The sequence below is a fragment of the Schistocerca piceifrons genome, chromosome 3, assembly GCF_021461385.2.
Source record: "Schistocerca piceifrons isolate TAMUIC-IGC-003096 chromosome 3, iqSchPice1.1, whole genome shotgun sequence".
Classification (NCBI taxonomy): Eukaryota; Metazoa; Arthropoda; class Insecta; order Orthoptera; family Acrididae; genus Schistocerca; species Schistocerca piceifrons.
The window spans coordinates 894420181-894441603 of record NC_060140.1 but is presented as its reverse complement, the minus strand read 5'-3'; the positions used below and the strand labels follow the sequence as shown (position 1 = coordinate 894441603).

The 21423-nt window shown below is 41.8% G+C and overlaps 1 protein-coding gene across 1 annotated transcript in view; it reads left to right on the top strand.

Annotated features, from left to right (window-relative positions):
* The window catches only part of LOC124788008 (probable NADH dehydrogenase [ubiquinone] flavoprotein 2, mitochondrial), a 60290-nt gene that overhangs the window by 30026 nt on the left and 8841 nt on the right, over positions 1–21423 (top strand). Inside the window, exons 3-4 of the mRNA XM_047255054.1 lie at positions 7685–7747; positions 20495–20682. Of these exons, the coding sequence (XP_047111010.1) occupies positions 7685–7747; positions 20495–20682 (251 nt within the window). The remainder of the gene's footprint in view (positions 1–7684; positions 7748–20494; positions 20683–21423) is intronic.

Sequence of the window (21423 nt, the reverse complement as noted above, 5' to 3'; positions counted from 1 at the left end):
ATAGGGATTGACCAGGATGTTGTGTAGAGAAAGAGGCCATAGAAGATAGTTGGTGTAGATAGTTCAGAAGAGAAAGCAAACCAGTTTACTGAAGGAGCAATACAGAGAATATTTAGTACATTAAAAGTTAATCTCACAACCCTGTCAGAAATAAGGAAGATCATGTTGTTGTTGTTGTGGTCTTCAGTCCTGAGACTGGTTTGTTGCAGCTCTCCATGCTACTCTATCCTGTGCAAGCTTCTTCATCTCCCAGAACCTACTGCAACCTACATCCTTGTGAATCTGCTTGGTGTATTCATCTCTTGGTCTCCCTCTATGATTTTTACCCTCCATGCTGCCCTCTAATACTAAATTGGTGATCCCTTGATGCCTCAGAACATGTCCTACCAACCGATCCATTCTTCTAGTCACGTTGTGCCACAAACTTCTCTTCTCCCCAATCCTATTCAATACTTCCTCATTAGTTATGTGATCTACCCATCTAATCTTCAGCATTCATCTGTAGCACCACATTTTGAAAGCTTCTATTCTCTTCTTGTCCAAACTATTTATCGTCCATGTTTCACTTCCATACATTGCTACACTCCATACAAATACTTTCAGAAACGATTTCCTTACACTTAAATCTATACTCGATGTTAACAAATTTCTCTTCTTCAGAAATGCTTTCCTTGCCATTGCCAGTCTACATTTTATATCCTCTCTACTTCAACCATCATCAGTTATTTTGCTCCACAAATAGCAAAACTCCTTTACTACTTTAAGTGTCTCATTTCCTAATCTAATTCCCTCAGCATCACCCAACTTAATTTGACTACATTCCATTATCCTCGTTTTGCTTTTGTTGATGTTCATCTTATATCCTCCCTTCAAGACACTATCCATTCCATTCAACTGCTCTTCCAAGTCCTTTGCTGTATCTGACAGAATTACAATGTCATCGGTGAACCTCAAAGTTTTTATTTATTCTCCATGGATTTCAATAACTACTCTGAATTTTTCTTTTGTTTCCTTCACTGCTTGCTCAATATACAGATTGAATAACATCGGGGAGAGGCTAAAACCTTGTCTCACTCCCTTCCCAACCACTGCTTCCCTTTCATGTCCATCGACTCTTATAACTGCCATCTGGTTTCTGTACAAATTGTAAATAGCCTTTCGCTCCCTGTATTTTACTCGTGCCACCTTCAGAATTTGAAAGAGAGTATTCCAGTCAACATTGTCAAAAGCTTTCTCTAAGTCTACAAATGCTAGAAACATAGGTTTGCCTTTCCTTAATCTAGCTTCTAAGATAAGTCGTAGGGTCAGTATTGCCTCACGTGTTCCAATATTTTTACGGAATCCAAACTGATCTTCCCCAAGGTTGGCTTCTACCACTTTTTCCATTCGTCTGTAAAGAATTCGCGTTAGTATTTTGCAGCTGTGACTTATTAAACTGATAGTTTGGTAATTTTCACATCTGTCAACACCTGCTTTGTGTGGGATTGGAATTATTACGTTCTTCTTGAAGTCTGAGGGTATTTCGCCTGTCTCATACATTTTGCTCTCCACCATGGTAGAGTTTTGTCAGGACTGGCTCTCCCAAGGCTCTCAGTAGTTCTAAGGGAATGTTGTCTACTCCCGGGGCCTTGTTTAGTCTCAGGTCTTTCAGTGCTCTGTCAAACTCTTCACGCAGAATCATATCTCCCATTTCATCTACATCCTCTTCCATTTCCATAATATTGTCCTCAAGTACATCGCCCTTGTATAGACCCTCTATATACTCCTTCCGCCTGTCTGCTTTCCCATCTTTGCTTGGAACTGGGTTTCCATCTGAGCTCTTGATATTCATACAAGTGGTTCTCTTTTCTCCAAAGGTGTCTTTAATTTTCCTGTAGGCAGTATCTATCTTACCCCCAGTGAGATCAGCCTCTACATCCTTACATCTGTCCTCTTGCCATCCCTGCTTAGCCATTTTGCACTTTCTGTCGATCTCATTTTTGAGACGTTTGTATTCCTTTTTGCCTGCTTAATTTACTGCATTTTTATCATCACAACCCTAAAAAGTAAAAGTTCATATGGGGTGGATAATACCTCCAATAAAACACTAAAAAGTGTGGCCCTAAAATATGTAATTTTCTTAGTCACTTATGTAATGCATCATTAACTCAGTGTTTTTTTCCTGGAAAGATTGAATTATGCCCTTGTTAGGCCTCTCTATACAATGGCTGACTTCACAGACGTCAGTAAGTACGACCAAGTGTCATTTCCACGTCAATTTCTAAAAATTTTAAGTAGGTAGTGTATTGAAGCATTGTCACCCACCTATATAATATTGGGATACTTAGCCAATCACAGTTTGGCCTTCAAAAGAACTATTTGACTGAGTCAACTATGTATGCATTTACTGAGCACCTAATAAAATCGTTGAATTATAAAATATCACAGTTTGTGATCTTCTGTGGCTTATCAGAGGCATTTGATTGTGTGTCTTAATATCTTATTAGAGTTTTTATGGAGTACATACTTCAGCAAATGTATGGTTTGGTTCTTATTTGAGAAACAGAATGCAGAAAGTTACCTTAGGCTGTTCAAGTAACACAAAGAGGGCATCACATCATTGGCATGCAGACAAATTCCAATGAGACACTGGGTTTGAACATTGGCGTACTTTTGTTCTTGTTTTATGTTAGTGATCTGCCATTTTATTTGAATCAGGGGCCAGAATTACTCCTGTTTGCAGATGATACAAGGATAGTTGTGAAGCCAAGCAAAGAAGTAAATAATGTTTTTGTGAAAATTACTGAATGGTTTTGCACAAATGGGATGGCATTAAACTTTGAAGAAAGAAAAAGAAAAAAAAATGCAGTTCATCCAGGTTTGTGCTGTCAAAAATATCCCACCTCTGATTAACCTAGTATACCAGCCATAAATAATAAGTGGGTAGAAAAACGTAAGCATTTGTGTGTGCGTATTGATGAAAACATAAATTGGAAAAACCATATAGTAGACCTGCTAAAACCTTTAGATTCAGCAACTTTTGCCGTAAGATTTATTGTCAACATTGGGAATGTACGAGTCAGTAAGTTAACATATTTTGCATAAAAGTATACATTGCACAAAAAGTTATTAGAGGTGTGTGATATTGAAAGACGTATATCTTGCAGGTATTTCTTTAAGCAGCTGGGAATATTAACCACAGTGTCACAGTAAAAGTTTGATAGTAACAGAGATATTCACAATTACAGCAGAAGGAAACGTTATCTGCACTTTCTTTAATGAATGTAAATTTGACACAGAAAGGGGTGAAATATGCAGTTGTAAACTCTTTGGCGATCTGCCTATGAAAGAGAAATGTCTGACACATAGCAGAAATGTTTTTTAGTGTAGATTAAAGATGTTTTTCCTTAACAATTCCCTCTACACCATACAAGTAGTCTTGAGTACAGTCATATTTAAGGAAAAAACTGCAAATGGCTAGCATATAGCCATATAGATATTACTTTTACATTTTTGGTTATACGTCAGTGTTCTGTTTATTCTGCTGACAATCATCATAATGTCTACCATGAATTTGATCTGTGGAACAAGTAATTTACTTTAGATGGTTTAACATTCATCTGTCAAGTGTGCATTTGGATTGATTGATTGTTTGTAGAAGGAATTTTCAATGGCAACTGTGTCATTATCATCAGGTTACTCCTGCTGGACCAGCGGGTGATATATATATATCTCTCTCTGTCTCTGTGTGCGTGTGCGTGTGAGCTCACTGTCAAAAATTCGTTCTACAAACCAATCCAGCTGCACGCTCGAGAGACTTTCAAGCAGCATATTCCATGGGAAGACAAAACCTACAAATACAACATAACTTTACACACACACACACACACACACACACACACACACACACACACTTGTTTGTCTCCCCCCCCCCTTCCCCTCTCAGCCCTCCACTAACCCCGGTATGGACTACATGATGCGCCAGCTGCAGTGGTGGGGATAGCTCATGCTAAGGAATCAAGTGAAGGTCCTGATGATAACAGCTTGTTACGCCATCAAAAATTCATTCTACTGTGATCAATCAATCTGTTGCATGCTCAAGAGACTTTCAAGGAGCTTATTGGGGAAACCTATGAAACACATTAGTTTCCTCTATGGGGAGGGAATGCTACAGCAAGTCAAGAAGCTTGATAAGCTCCGAAATAAGAAACAATGCCTTCTGAGAGCCCATGCCTTTCTGTAAGGTGCCATGAATCCACATTGTGCCAAGCTTTGTGAAGTTTGTACATCATATCCAGACTCCAGCAGTGAACTGAATTACCAGAAGAGCCAACCTGGCTCTTGTGCGATAATGGATCATGCGTGCGTGCGCACACACACACACACGCGCGCACACACACACACACACACACACACACACACACACACACACACACACACCACCACCACCACCACCACCACCACCTTGACTCCATAGGACGCCCTACATCTAGAATTGGCATCCGTGGTCATCCCCATTGTCTGGGAGTTGGTTGAATGTTCATTGAGGGCATAACGAAATGCACCTAGCGGGGTGGCGCAGTGGTTAGCAAATTGGACTCACATTCGGGAGGACGACGGTTCAAACCTGTCTCCGGACATCCTGATTTTGGTTTTCCATGATTTCCCTTAATCATTTCAGGCAAATGTCAGGATGGTTTCTTTGAAAGGTCACGGCCGATTTCCTTCCCAATCCGTCCCTAGTCCGATCTTGTGGTCCATCTTAATGACCTCATTGTCGACAGGATGTTAAACACTAATCTCATCCTCCTCCTACAACAAAATGCATCTGTGCTGTCTTCAAAATTCAACTGACTAGCATCAAAATAGCCAAAACAACAGACTTCACAAACCACTGTGAATCTTACAGAGAAAACCATCAATGAAAATGTTTTGTCTGTCCTTCAGAAACGCTAAAACTTTTCCGCAACACCAACAGCACTACCCATCACAGGAATCATCAGTGGAGTGGAACAGTATGGCGGAGGAGGTATGGTGGGAATCTTGCCGTACTCTCGCCAGATTCGCGCCACCAAGGCATAACATGTCCAGTTGGGAAAGAGCTGCATTGCATTCTCTGCATTACATTCCAGGCATTGCTATCCAACCAGTGGATAAGAGGAACATAACCATCTTAGTAATACTTGCAGAATACAAAGAGAAAATGCCCAAACTCCTGGGTGATGTGGCTTATAAGATGACGACGATGATGATGACGACGGCTCGAACCAGCCAGAAGCTGTGCAAGATGACTGAACTTCTTTGAACAGCTTTTACAGAAGAGAGAGCAAAGAAAATGCTACAGGATTCCAAAGGTACACAAAGAGGGCACACCTCTGATACCAGTAGTGACTACAATAGGAGCACCAACATACCAGCTTGCGAAACACTTGACATTAGTTTTGAGTATTTTGGTTGACAAATGTGAGCACCACGTCAAGAACTTGGCTCAGTTTGTGGAGTATGTACGGGAAATCGCATTGGCCAGCTCAGATCTCGTGGTCAGTTTCAACGTTGTATCACTTTGGTAGTTCCACTAAAGGAGTCATTGGAACTTATTGAAAAGAAATTTGGACCTTCATTCACCAAACTTTTCAATTTTGTGCTCCCATCCACATATTTTCTTTTTGGACATTACTATGAACAGATGATAGCGTGCCTACGGGTAGTCTTCTGTCACCTGTGGTGGCCATTATATTCGTGGACGACTTTGAGGACAAGGCACTAGACCCAGCACCATTAAAACTGACAGTCTTTTGTAGATATGTTGATGATGTGTTCACTATTTGGCTTCACTGGGGAGATGAGCTTCAAGTTTTCTTGCAGCATCTTAAGTCTATCCACTACCAAATTTATCACCTTGGAGGTTGAGCAAAATGGTCAGCTGTCATTCGTTGATGTTCAGGAATGGCAAAAACTGGATGGAACACATGCCTCTAGCTGTCATCGCCCATCACAAAGGGAAGGAGTGCTAACTAGGGTGGTCCACAAAACTTGTGATCTCTGACAAAGAAAGGCTAAAACTGAAACTGGGTCATCTCAGGGTCATGTTCCAGAAAAACAGCTATAGCAACCAATAAATTTGATGTGCCTTCAAACAAAAGGCTGCACTACAGCCAACACCTGATGAAGACCAGCCACAAAAGATAGCCTACATTCCATACACAGGTAATGTATCTGGAAAAATCTATAGAATTTTATGACAACAAAATATTAAATGTATGTACCGCATGCTAGTTAAAGGCCAAGTCCCTTTTAGCAAAAGTAAACGATGATCTGGGACTCCAGAAATCTGGAGTTTATTATGTATCATGTGAGTGCAGGAATGCATAGATTGAATAAACTATTCACACAATTGAAGAAAGTTCTATGGAACACAAATGAAACAACAAACTCTAGTAGACCAAAAAATCAGCAATTTCTGAACTATGGCTTGAAACCAACTGCAAAAGTCAATTATGAAGATACAAAATTCTTCCCAGTACTGGGACTTTGTATACAAGGAGGCTATCAAAATCCAGCTACATGAGAACCTCATCAACAAGGACAGTGGATTTCGATTTAATCAAGTGCGGGCTCCAGCACAGAAAATTCTCCAAATGCAGTGGAAACAGAACACTGAGTACGGCAAAGGTGGTGTGCAGACTGAGGACCGCCACTCGATTCTGGAGCACAAGTTATCTCCACGACCGCGGCTGGCACATTGTGCAGCCCATACACAGGGTTAGTGGAAGGGGGAGACGACCGGTATATATATTACACCTGCTAGTCCAGGATGTCAGTCTGCAGGAATTACCTGATGATGATGATGATGATAACACATTTCACCATCAAACATTTGTTCTACATTAATCAATTAATCTGGCCACATGCTCAAGAGACTTTAAAGTTCTGTTGTGTGTGCCAACTCAAAAGACAATGCAGCTGAGGCTTTTCACTGACCTTATAATTATTTGCTGCATTAATAAATGCCAAACATGCTATTTGCAAGAAAACAATATTACAGTAAAATGTAAATTTATTATACCCAATTGTTGAACACAACACAGAATGAAATCTTGCAGTCAGCTGATATTTATATATACTCTGTAAATTCGTGAGTGCAAGAGCATAAAATAATTTGAGTTACAGTAACAAAGAGTATTAAACAGTTGTGAATATTAAATTTTTTGCCATTTTGATTATGCTGCATGTACTTGCAATTAGTTCAACAGTATGTACATTATTTCACAAAAGAGATGATTCACATTTACAATGTTGTTCAAATACATTTTTAGGTAGAACCAAGAGGCATGCAGAGTTATTAATAATGATCCCCTGTCCTAAACTCAAGAGTAATCATCATCATCATTCAGAATTGCAAAATTAACCTTCACATAGATAAATCTGAGGAGCACTTTCATATCAGTGAATTACCTTAATGACTCTTTGTTCACACTCAGACTAACAGTGCCTTCTGTGCAAAGTTAGGTCAAGAGGTTCCTTCAGCATACTATCTATTCAGTTTATTCAAGGAGCATATGTTAAGATTATACTCTTAATGATTTGTCAAATTAGCACTTAGTGTCAGTTCCATTTTTGTTACACTATATACCCATTGCCTTGCTTTTAATTGTGAAGAAAACTTTGTAACACAGCATGCATTAATATTACATTTATTTTTCAGCACAGGGATTCCAAAGAAAACAACCCAGATATTCCATTTGAATTTAATGAAGCCAATAAGAAGGTAAGGCTGCAAAAAAGCAATGGATTTTGTGACAGTTGATATGCATATGGTAATGGAAAGCCCTTGGTGGAATATAACTCTAACCTGTAGGACAAATTCCTGGTTGACAATTTAACTCACTCATAGGGCATCAATTATGGCTTCTCGCACTTCGTTACCCTGTTTTACACCATATATCATCGGTAATTTATGTTTGGTCCCAGTAGCTGGGTTTGACCTCCACCTTTTTCAAAACTTTATACTGACTTCGGCCCTGTGGAGAAGGTAGCCTATGGTAGCCAGTCAAGTACCTGTATACAGTGGTAGCCCTCCTGACCACAGAGGGATCTTACTGTTGATGCCCGAGCTGTCATCTCCCTGCACATGCCAAGGAGTATTTGAGGACACCAGCACTCCAAGTACAGGCCATCATGCCAGGTGGCCTTTGCTCTGAATGGGTGATGCTCATGAGAGAAGCCCTCATTTGGAGCAGATGGCATCGTAGCAGCTACTTGGTATCATCAAATGACCAAAGTTATCAGCCGGTGGTGCGAGGCCTTGGCAGTTTCTTCAGACTGACCGCAATTTAGTGTCAATTGACGCTAGGAACTTCTCCTCCTTGGCTACGCAATGGCAGGAAAACAAAACCTAGTGACTTTGTCCTCTCAGTTCCTGGATGCACCCAAACAGGTGATGGGTCCTCTCTCTCTGTTAAACCAATGGGGTTTTCTTCTTTTTTTAGTATTGGAAACTTATTCGATGAATTCTCTTCCTTTGGCAAATTCCATCTTAAAGATTTCAAATCCTACCCAGTCTTTGGTGTTACTCTCTTGTAAGCAACTCAATGATGTATCTGTTATCATCGGAGCCCATAAGAATCTCAACATGCTAGAGGAATTAATTTTTCACGAGGACATAACACTAGACAGATGAACTACACAGACAGTGTGTTGAGGTTTTCCCCTTCATACATTGTATGATTCAAGCCCCACAAGACAACAGAATAGACACCAGCCCATTCAGCCTCAATTTTGAGAGGGATTAATCTGCAAAAAAGGTGAAACTGATGTGCTACCACTGTGATGTGAAGCAGTGTTTCCCACCCCCGATGCAGTGTTTAAAATGCTAGCACTTTGGATGTATGTCTTTCCTGTGTACATATGACCCAATTTTTGGAGGCTATGGTTGGCCATTTCACAAAAATTCACTGTTTGTGCTCCTGTCTTTGTCAATTGCATGAATGATCATCCTCCCCAATACCCGAAGTGTGCTAACAAACTCCAAGAACACAAAATCCAGGAACTGAAGGTCACTGATCGTCTCTCATATTTTGAAGGCAAGAAAAAAATAGACTCATTGATATCAACCTTTGCCACCACTGTGGACAGGTCTTCAGCAGTAGCTGGTGAATTTACTCAGTCAGTGTCAACATACGGTAGTTGCATGAATAAACCTGACTGTGGGAGTGATAGACCCTTCCCACGTGTGGCTCCTGCAGCACCATCTTTGGGAACGAATTCCCGCATCCAGCTGGAGAAGCAGCTTTCTCCTCCGGCATCTCCCATTCAGGAACCCTCTCTCTGGAAATCAACAGATCAGAGAGCTGTCACCAGCTAATGGCTGAAGGAGACACAGGCTGTGGGTCCCAGGGCTGCCCACTCTTTTTCTGTTCCTACATCCACAGCGGATTAAGCTATCAAGAATCCTGACTGTTAAAATTGGTGGAGCAGGAGAAGAAATCTTGAGAAAAGATTACTCCAGTGACCCTGGAGGTGGCAGTTTCCACCACACCATCTAACTCATAACTAGTGCTCATTGATGATATTCCACCTCCACTGATGACAGTGATCATGGGGTGTGAACTGTTCCCCTGGCCCCTTCATGCCTAATCAGTAAATGTGATGATCAAGTAGAACTACTGGAACTGCGACAACTAATTGTTCCGCAATCAATGTTGCTCTCAAAGAAACACACTTTAGTGGTGACCATTTCCCAACTGTTCAAGGTTACTGTGCACTCTGTCAGAACCATGCTGGCCTGTAGAGCATTTGGAAGGGTCTGTACATTGATTGGCACATGTCTGTCACAGGGTGGATTCCTCTCCATATCACACTGGAAGCAATAGGAGTGTGTGTGTCTGTGTGTGTGTGTGTGTGGGGGGGGGGGGGGGGGGGGGGGCGTGCGCGCTCGCAAACAACCCCAGCTATCACCATTTACTTGCCTTCAGGCTGGGCACTTACTTAATTTGAGATGACTGACTACTTTAATCCAACAATTATTCCCCCTTTTGTCCTCCAACATGGGGATTACAATGCACACCAGTTTGTATGGTAGGGGCCTTTTGATTGACCAGCTTTTTTTTCCAATCTTGATTTGTGTCCCCAATGGCAGTACTCCTGCCCACTTAAGTGCTGCCCATGGCACCTTTTTGGCTATCAGCTATCTGTTCCTCCAATCTTATGCCTTTGCTGTCACTGCCGCGTAGACTAACTACCACATTGGGTTTGTAAAAGAGCCAACTGGCAGTTATGTACCTCTGCTGTTGTTTTCACCCCCACTCATCAGACTGCATCGACAAGGTTGTGGGCATCCGTGCTGCTGGAACTGCTGTTACCCTTTCTACAGGCCCTTCTTCAATGCCAGCTAGTGCCGTTGCAGAGCAAATACATTGCATCAGCTATTCATGATCATCAAAGCATCGTGCAGTGCCTCAAGCAACATCCTTCTCATACCACCTTCCTCCCTTGTAAGTAGCTTCACACTAAGCTCACTAAGTAATGCTGGGGTGTTCAGTCTCCTCCTTGGGAGCATGTGCCTCTTCATTGCAGGTGTGGACCAAAGTCTTTTGGGTCAGCAACTGTTTGGGATGTCTTCCTTTAAGGTAGTAGTTGTATTGATGTGTCAGTTCTTCCTGAACACCTTGCAGTCCACTTTGTGAAAATGTTAGTGTCCTTTTCTTACGTGGCTACATTTAAAATTAATAAATGACAAGTTGGAGGAGGAGGAGGAGGGGTTAGAACCTCACCATCAATAATGCCCATGTGAGAATAAGACTCTTTTGTGTGTGGTTAAGCTCTCATAAGAAGAGTATTTTTGACGTTTTCCTGTCTGATGTATGCTTTTGTATCATGCACACGTCTTGTTTTATCTTTATATTAAGCAATAAAGTGTGTGTGCATTCCATTCATCTGCTTTCTCCATTTCACTACAAACATTCCAACCAGGAGCTCCTACATTGGTGAACCCGCAACAAACAGCAGCAGCTATTGCAACTTAATCAGTGTTCTTTACCTGACTGTTATATGTGAAATGTGAAAGTGATGTTCTATCTGCAGTGTATGGCCGATGTCTGATGACCCAGCATACACACCAGATAGCAATGCCTTGTGGACTGATGCTCTTTCAGATGCCTGCAGCTAACACAGCTCCACTGCACTGCAACACTCTGCCCTAGTAACGAGGGTGCTGTGATCACTGGACACAGCCGGCACTATTTTTCATACACAAAGCAACTTGATGCCACCCAATTCCTGGTATCCATATGGCGGGCAGCCTTTATAGGCTCTCCGACATTCTGACACAAGAGTTTGAAGCTGACCATGAATCCGAGTGACATAAGAGAAGTCTCCAGTATTGTGCACCATGACCAGGACTATGCCACTGCAGCCACCAATTGTGACAGTGACTTATTCCGATCTTACCTGTGGCAGTGTAATCTATGGTGACAGACTGTGCTCTCTCTCTCACACATCCTTCTGGACAGGTTTTGATATAATGACAATTCTTAATATAGATCATGATGATCTCTTATGTTCCCTTCATTGAGATGCTGTTTACTGTTGTCATGTTTTCTTATTTGCTTTCTACATCTACATCCACATCCATACTCCGCAAGCCAGCTGACGGTGTGTGGCAGAGGGTACCCTGAGTACCTCTATCGGTTCTCCCTTCTATTCCAGTCTCGTATTGTTCGTGGAAAGAAGGATTGTCTGTATGCTTCTGTGTGGGCTCTAATATCTCTGATTTTATCCTCATGGTCTCTTCGCGAGATATACGTAGGAGGGAGGAGCAATATACTGCTTGACTCTTCGGTGAAGGTATGTTCTCGAAACTTTAACAAAAGCCCGTACCGAGCTACTGAGCGTCTCTCCTGCAGAGTCTTCCACTGGAGTTTATCTATCATCTCCGTAACGCTTTCGCGATTACTAAATGATCCTGTAACGAAGCGCGCTGCTCTCCGTTGGATCTTCTCTATCTCTTCTATCAACCCTATCTGGTACGGGTCCCACACTGTTGAGCAGTATTCAAGCAGTGGGCGAACAAGCATACTGTAACCTACTTCCTTTGTTTTCGGATTGCATTTCCTTAGGATTCTTCCAATGAATCTGTCTGGCATTTGCTTTACCGACGAACAACTTTATATGATCATTCCATTTTAAATCACTCCTAATGCGTACTCCCAGATAATTTATGGAATTAACTGCTTCAAATTGCTGACCTGCTGTTTTGTAGTTAAATGATAAGGGAACTATCTTTCTATGTATGCACAGCACATTACACTTGTCTACATTGAGATTCAATTGCCATTCCCTGCACCATGCGTCTATTCGCTGCAGATCCTCCTGCATTTCAGTACAATTTTCCATTGTTACAACCTCTCGATACACCACAGCATCATCTGCAAAAAGCCTCTGTGAACTTCCGATGTCATCCACAAGGTCGTTTATGTACATTGTGAATAGCAACGGTCCTACGACACTCCCCTGCGGCACACCTGAAATCACTCTTACTTCGGAAGACTTCTCTCCATTGAGAATGACGTGCTGCGTTCTGTTATCTAAGAACTCTTCAATCCAATCACACAATTGGTCTGATAGTCCATATGCTCTTACTTTGTTCATTAAACGACTGTGGGGAACTGTATTGAACGCCTTGCGGAAGTCAAGAAACACAGCATCTACCTGTGAACCCATGTCTATGGCTCTCTGAGTCTCGTGGACTAATAGCGCAAGCTGGGTTTCACACGACCGTCTTTTTCGAAACTCATGCTGATTCCTACAGAGTAGATTTCTAGTCTCCAGAAAAGTCATTATACTCTAACATTATACGTGTTCCAAAATTCTACAACTGATTGACGTTAGAGATATAGGTCTATAGTTCTGCACACGTGTTCGACGTCCCTTCTTGAAAACGGGGATGACCTGTGCCCTTTTCCAATCCTTTGGAACACTACCCTCTTCTATGGTACACCGCTGCAAGTAAAAATCAGCTTCCTTTGCTCAGTGCTGGATTGGCTCTTTTTTGTTTTCTGCGTGCACTATCCCATAACAGGATACTTTACAGCCCACCTCCTCCCTTGAAGGTTAGAGTCCTCCCTTGGGCATGGGTGTGTGTGTTGTCTTTAGCGTAAGTTAGATTAAGTGGTGTGTAAGCTTAGGGACCGTTGACCGCAGTTTGGTCTCATAGGATCTTACCACAACTTTGAACTTTTTGATGCTTCACAAACCTGGTCTACAATAGGGGTGCAAGTGTACACGAGCAATGTATAATGACTCGTGACCTCGTCATTGATTTTGGTGGTGAGTTCAGAGCTTCCTCACATCAACTAGGCAATATTCTGCCAACTATTTCAGGTCTACACAGTAGCAACTCAAGTGATTTTACTGGTCCATCTGTCTGGCATGATACAGTTGAATCCATTCATAACCTTAAGGCGAGACTATCTATCAAAGCCGTGCGAGATGATTCTTGGTTTGTCATCCTTGCTACACAGTCTAAGGGGTTTCATCTACTGGCTCCCCCAGACCACACAACCCAGCACATCAACAATAAAAGTTTTGTAGAGCATATATACATCATTTTCATCCCAAACTACTGCCATTCCAATAGGAGCACTGAGTAACATAGTTTGCAACCATTGACTACATCCTACAGAGTCATGGCATCTCTAATTACACTTCCCAGTTTGTCAACTTATTGGGCACCATAGGAGACCACACCTACATTATCAGTGATGTCAGTTAGCACATCAGGCTAATGGCAAATTTGATACTGCCAAAGAGCCATTGCACCACTGGCAGTATGTCAGTTATGATCAGTGATTTATAAGGATACACATGTCAACAGAATGCCATTGCAGCTTTCGAGACATCTCTTTGCATCTATCACCTCATTGTTCATGTCAGATGTTATGTTGTGGGCACCACAGATACAAATGTTAATGATTTTGCATGAGAGAGAATTGATGGAATGCAAATTAGCCCTGGTTGGTAGATTTTTTGCAGTCGTGCAGCAACAGCAACGTGTAAATTACCAAACAATGGCCATCACCAGCACGTTCCCAGCACGACATGCTGTCTGAATCCGCTAGCAGCTAATGTGATGCATTCTGCATACTTGGGAGAGATTAGGCCCCACTGTGAGGCCACTGCCCTTTGGCCAGCTGTGCCCACCTCCCCCATGGTGAACAATAACATTCCGCACACAGTTGGACTGTCGTGACCATGGCGGTATTGATTCAACTCTTGTTTTGGTGACAGGGCATGCAACTGCTCGATGCAGTGCAACCACCCAAATGCAAGACATGATGCAGATAGCAACATATGAAAATGATATCCATAGCTCCAATATGAGGGCCAAACTAATTTTGCCCCGCCTCTAAATAAAAGTGGCCAACTCTTTGTGCTAGCGCTCAAAAATCAATACTTTCTGACTGACATCAGCTCAGAAGCGAGCTCCATCCCCAGGGAGAAACCACCAATGAAGCTTGATACACTTGCCACCCAACTACATATGACAAATGATTGTCCTATCAAACTTTGTGGAACTGTCACATGCAACATAAACATTGGCCTACGTGACAAATTTCCATGGCAGTCGCCACTGTTCAACAGCTGTATTTGGGTGCAGATTTCCTCTGTCACTTCCATATCTCTCCAGATTTGATGCAAGAAATCCACAGAGAGTCTGTACCTGGCACCACCAGTAGTTTGCCACTTTATACACAGTTGCCTTTGAGAACACTTGGCCACAGGAATCTTTCCACATGACCTACATGAGTGAGGCAGCAACTCTCATAGCATCAGCAGTGGACAAACATGTACAGAATGCAATGCATGTTCCACCACAGACTCAGGTCAGTATGATTATTTTTTCTCTCAGTGACATCAAATTCTGTGCTTACATAAAAGTTATCGACTGATGCTCCTTAACCACAAAGCGCCTAGGACAAAACACTTGCCTTTAAGCATGCAAACAGAGCTTAATGGCACCACACCCACTACCCAGCCACCTCTACAGCCTAGGATTTCCCCATCGCAGCTTGGCGTTTTCAAGACAGATCGGCAATTGCAACACAGCTGCCCCCACTGACCTCCACCCTACCTCAGCCAGTATTACCTGTATTGAGATGGGGGTGAAGATCACATCACATTCTTTTGCTTCTCTCTCATCAAGAAACAGCCCAGCGATGCCCTGCATAGCAACCAGCTGTGGCACTGTTGGTCAAGTGTGCCTGCACGAAGATGTCAGTAGATACAGCCTCTGGGGACTGCTTCCTCCAGTTCACTGCATTCCTGAAGGGGCAGGGTCTCCATGGGGCCCTCACTGTTGATAATGCAAGTGCAAGATAATGAGACCCTTTCATGTGTTGTTGAGCTCCAGTGAGGAGAGTACCTGTGATGTTTTACAGTATGCTATTTTATCGTGTACCCTCGTTTTGTTGTATCTCCATATTAAGTAACAAGTTGTGTGTGAATTCCCTTCATCTGCTCTCTCTATTTCACTGTGAGCATTCCAACCTGGATTTCCCACAAGCTGACATGGCCACATTTGCCAGTTAGACTAACCGCAAGTGTAAACTTAACATGATCTACTTCTTTGCCCACACCTCTTGGGGTGCTGTTCGCACTAATCCCCTTCATATTTACTGGACCTTGCTCTTGTCTGTATTGGAATATGGTTGCTGGGTTTATGGTTCAGCAGCATACTCAGTTTGGATTGAGTTCATCATGGAATCAGATTGGCCAGTGGCACTTTCTGGACTAGGCCCTTAAGACATTTTCCTTGCTGAAGGAGATCTTTGCTCTTCAGTTCCAAATGTACCAGCCCTTGCTCACTTCTCCAATCATCATCATCAGATAATTTCCTAATCAGCCAACATATCAAATCGTATTTTGCATACAAGGTGCATTGACTCCCTGACTACTACCCTCTGGTTAGATTGTAAGTTAAAATGTGCGTTGAGATCATCTGCCAGGACCTCCACCTAACCTCCTTAGAATGTGTACCCCATGTTTCCTTACGAATTTCCCCCTCTTCCCCTTCCCTCCCTTAGTTAACACCTAGGCCAAGATTTAAGAGCAATCTATTTCAAGGTACTAAGGTTTGTCACTCCCATCACCTTTCAGCATCTAGTCCACCAGGGTGTTACTATCATTTACACTTATGGCTTTAAAAACATGTATAGGACAGGATATGCTCGTACATCTCTTGTGGTCAACATTTGTTGCTGGGAATGTGTAGTGTGTTTATGGTAGAGCTGATAGCCATTAACAGAGCCTTATGTTTTATTAAACAGACCTCCATCAACTGCATTTTTATATGTATTTATTCAGTCGAGCAGTCTCCAGGCTATTGGTCAGTGTTCATCTTCTCACCCTTTGGTATCTGCTATAGATGACCCCTTTGACCTTAGTCTTACTGCCTGCTCAGTTGTCTTTTTCTAGGTCCCAAGTCATGTGAGTATCCCAGGGAATTAACTGGCCGGCCGTATGGTAAGAGAAGTGATTATTCATCCAACATTCTGTTTAATGATCTCAGATATGGATTTACAGATATACATTAGACCTTCCGCACTTGGAGATGGAACATCATCAGGTGAGGATGTCTCTTGCCACATGAAGGATCTGAGGGACCCTCGACCCTACTTCCTTTCTCTGCTGCCTCAATCATCCCTTGTTTACTCTGTTTTAATAGCTTTTAGATGTGGTTACCTCCATTTCTGTTGCACCCTATTTTCTGTTTCAGGATTAGTGCTCTGATGCATAGTGGATGCTGTTCCCTTCTTTAATGCTTAGACTATAAATGGGTTGGGAGTAGGACAGCTGTGGGGAGAGAGGGCCCTTGTAGCATGCAGAGTCCTTGGGAACACTCTCCTAGCCCCACACACTTACTGGCCTGGTTAGTTCTCTTATCTTGTTTTACTATTGTAGTTCAAACTACTGTCCATTAGGTTTGCAGCCTTCTCACATTTACTATTAAGAATCTCCTGGATGGAAGGCATTCTTTATTCTGTCCTTAATTGGATTGGCAGGGGTCAGATGTGGGTGGGGTTTCTCTCACTACCAATAAGCCCTAGAAGAGCCATTGTCCATGACCTGTGTAGCAGCCTGACCCATATATTTTTACTTCTATTTAAATTCCTTCTGATCTCTGGCATCAGTATTGCTTTCAGTGCCTGCATCTACCACTCCTACATACTTTCATGATCCAACCAAATTTCTGGCATGTATAACATCCCTTTCCCTTCCAAATATGTAGACCATTTCCAGAGGGTGACATAGTAAGATGATTTTTAGTGTCTATCACTTAAATTTTGAAGACTGTTCAGTTGGTTAATAACACAAACATTACAATACAGCTAGACTTGTGATTTTTATTAATAATTTTTCATTAGACAATTCCATATCATGCCACTAAACAGTTGGTTAAGAGAAAAGCAACAATATTTACAAGGAGTGTGTCACAGAATGTGATTCTAATATTAAAGAAAGAGAGTGCCAGGCCAAGACAGCTATTCATGAAAGTTCACAAAAGACAGCTGGAATAGAAGTGGTGCCGGCCGTGGTGGCCGTGCGGTTCTAGGCGCTGCAGTCCGGAACCGCGGGACTGCTACGGTCGCAGGTTCGAATCCTGCCTCGGGCATGGATGTGTGTGATGTCCTTAGGTTAGTTAGGTTTAATTAGTTCTAAGTTCTAGGGGACTGATGACCTAAGATGTTAAGTCCCATAGTGCTCAGAGCCATTTGAACCAATAGAAGTGGTGCTGGTGGGCAGCACCAGTTGTCACTTATACTTCTGCATTGTAGACACAAGAAGTTACTTGTTGCTCCCACCAAGTGTGAAAAAGAAGTGTAATTTGGTTTCTGCAAGCAGAATGGAATTGTGCAGCAGAAATTAATTGGAGAATGAGCCGAGTGACTTCGGACTGATGGTGTTAATGCGTGAATGGTGCCGAAAGTTTAAAGATGGCTGAAATGACATGTGTGATGAAGGGGGCCAAGAGCGCAAGTCTTTCGTTACAGGCGACCTAGCTGAACAAGTTGACGGAATGGTTAGAGAAAACAGTACGTTCACCATAACTGCTTTGTCTATGGAAATTCTGAAATTTCAAGATCTGTCGCACACTCTGTCGTTACTGTACATTTAGGCTACAAAAATCTTTGTGCTTGTTGGGTTGCAAAAATGTTGACGGACACCCACAAAAGTCACCGAATGGCCTCAGCTTTGAATTTCCTTGACCATTAGCACAATGGAGGAGAGAACTTTTTGAAATCAATTGTTACTAGAGATGAAACTTGGATCCAATACAGCACATGGGAAACAAAATGACAATCACAGCAATGGACGCCTCCAAATTCACCAAACAAACCAAAAAAATTCAAACAAACATTCAACAACAGAAACGTTATGTCTACTGTGTTTTATCACCAAACAGGTGTGTTGCTTGTAGAGTTTATGCAGCCCGGAACCACTATCAATGCAGTTGCTTATTGAAAAACTTTACGACATTTGTGGAGAGGGGGGGGGGGGGGGGCGAGAAGAAACCACCAGAGGAATTCTGACTTCAGGAATTGTGTTGCTCCATGACAACGCTCGTCCACACACTGCTGGCACAACCCACAACCCAATGGCTCTTTGAACAATTTCAGTGGAACATTTTTGATCATCCGCTGTACAGAGCTGACCTGGCACCCAGTGACTTTCACCTTTTCCCTGAATTGAAGCCGTGGGTAGGAGGGAGGCACTTACAAACCAATGAAGGTCGTCAAAACAATGTCAATGCTCTTTGAAAACATTGGCAGCAACATTTTTTGAAGAGGATATTGCAAAGCTTGTCCATAGGTACAATAAATGTCTCAATCTTTTCGGTGATTATGTTGAAAAGTAACCGTAAGTGTACAAAACATATGGTAATAAAATAATAGTTTTCTATGAACTTGTCTTTTATTTATAGCCTGTCGGAGGTTGGAAAAAAAGGCCCTTTTAGATATCAGTAATGTCATATCTCAATAAGGAGCTTGAAACTTTCAGCACAGGTCAGCAGCATGTAGAGGAACTCTGGCTCGAGTTTAAAAGAATAGTTGACTGTGCACCGGATAGCTATGTACCTAATAGAACAGTTCATAATGGGAGGGAACCTCCATTGTATTCAGTCACTGTAAACAAACTTCTAAAGAAACAGAGATTGCTGCATGATAGGTGTAAAACAAAGCGGAGAGCTGTAGATAAAGAGATGCTGAATGTTACGCATTTGGCTGTCAAGAGAGCAACGTGTGATGCCTTCAATGACTACAGTTGCAGAATATTGTCAAAAGACCTTTCACAAAATCCAAAGAACTTCTGGGTGTATTTTAAGGCTGTTATTGGCACCAAAGTTATTGCCTAGTCCCAAGCGAATGAGCCACTGAAACTGAGGTTAGCAAAGCAAAAGCTAAAATACTTCACTCCATTTCCAAATGTTCCTTTACAAAGGAAAACCCAGGAGAACTGCTCCAATTTAGTCCTCATACCACTGAAAAAATGAATGAAATAAGTATTAGTGTTAATGGTGCTGAGAAACAGTTAAAATCATTGTAAATGAGCAATGCTCCAGGTCCCAAAGGAATCCTTGTCAGAGTCTATACTGAATTTACGTCTGAGTTAGCCCCTCTTGTAACTAAAATCTATTCTAGGCCCCTTGAACAAAAAATCATGCCTAGTTCATGGAAAAAGGCACAGGTCATACCCATCTACAAGAAGGGTAGTAGAAGTGACCCACAAAACTATTGTCCAATATCATCGATTTGTTGTAGAATCTTAGAATATATTCTGAGCTCAAACATAATAAGGTATCTTGAACAGAATGACCACCTCAATGCCAACCAGCATGGATTTTGAAAACATCGATCATGTGAAACCCAATTTGCACTTTTCTCACATGTCATACTGAAAACTTTGGATCTAGGCTACCAGGTAGATGCATTGTTTCTTGATTAGCAAAAAACATTTGACTCGGTACTGCATGTGTATTGTTAAAAGTATGATCATATGCATAGCAAGAGAAATTTATGGCCGGATTGAGGACTTTTTGGCAGAGAGAACACAGAATGCTTTCTTGAGTGGAGAGTGATTGTCCGATATAGAAGTAACTTCAGGTGTGCCCCCGGGAAGTGTTGGGACCCTTGCTGTTCCCGTTGTGCAGTAATGACCTTGCAGACAGTGTTAATAGTAAAATCAGGCTTCTTGCAGAGGATGCAGTTATCTATAATGAAGCACTTCCAAAGAGAAGCTGCATAAAAATCGTCAGATCTTGACTTTAGCAAGGATGTACCCTCTGTCACGCACTTCACAATGGAATGTAGATGTAGATTTTTTACCTCCTATCTGCTGTGTGTGTGTGTGTGTGTGTGTGTGTGTGTGTGTGTGTTTTGTGTGTGTTTTGTGTTTTACAATCATATTAAAATATTTATCTTCCATATTCTTTTTCATGTTCTTTTTCTTTTCACAGAGGGCAGAAGCCATTATGGCAATTTATCCTGAGGGACATAAAAGAGCTGCTGTCATTCCCTTGCTCGACTTAGCACAACGACAACATGGATGGTTACCAATTTCAGCAATGCACCATGTTGCTGAACTTCTTGGCATGCCACGAATGCGTGTCTATGAAGTTGCAACGTTCTACACAATGTTTATGAGGTAGTGTTGAAGGACAAGAGGAGTAAATTTGTTAATGAGCTGCATTCTTCTGACATGACATGTTATGTTGCTACAGACTAGATATAATTATGTAAGTTGTTACTGGAGGCCAGTTCTGTACAGTATTTTTTGTTCACATTGATCACTAAGCATCTGAAAGCACCCTCACAGAAACATGAACTTCAATGGACACCAGTAAATAATTCTTGTGAAATGTGGACAAGTTGAACAAAGACTGTCATGATCACAGGAGTTCATTATGCATGAAATATGGCAAATTGTACTTCGCTTTGGATTCTAGTTTGAACAGTAGCCCCCTTTATAATTGTTGAGGTGCTTTGTTACATGTTTTAGGAGATTCACAAAAGCATACCTTCACTAGTAGGACAACAATTGGTAATGAGGTGGTGATCATTTAAAATACTGAACATTGATAAGCTTTCTACTTTGTCGTATCTTGTCAGGCTATAGAATGGCACAATAATTTGTCTTTCAGCAGCACCTTCCTTCACGTTTTGTTAGTGTCATTTTAATTCTGATTGTGGCAAAACTGTTTGACATGTATGCACTTCATTCCTTCTCCCAAGTTATTTTAGTCTGCCACATAGAACCTTTTTGTCAGACTTCCATGAAAATATATTGTTTTGCAATCTTTTACCTTATTTTAATCTGTAGGACTTCAATCTTCCATGATCATCCTATTTTTTAATATTTGTCCTTTGACCCTAATTATTTTAAATG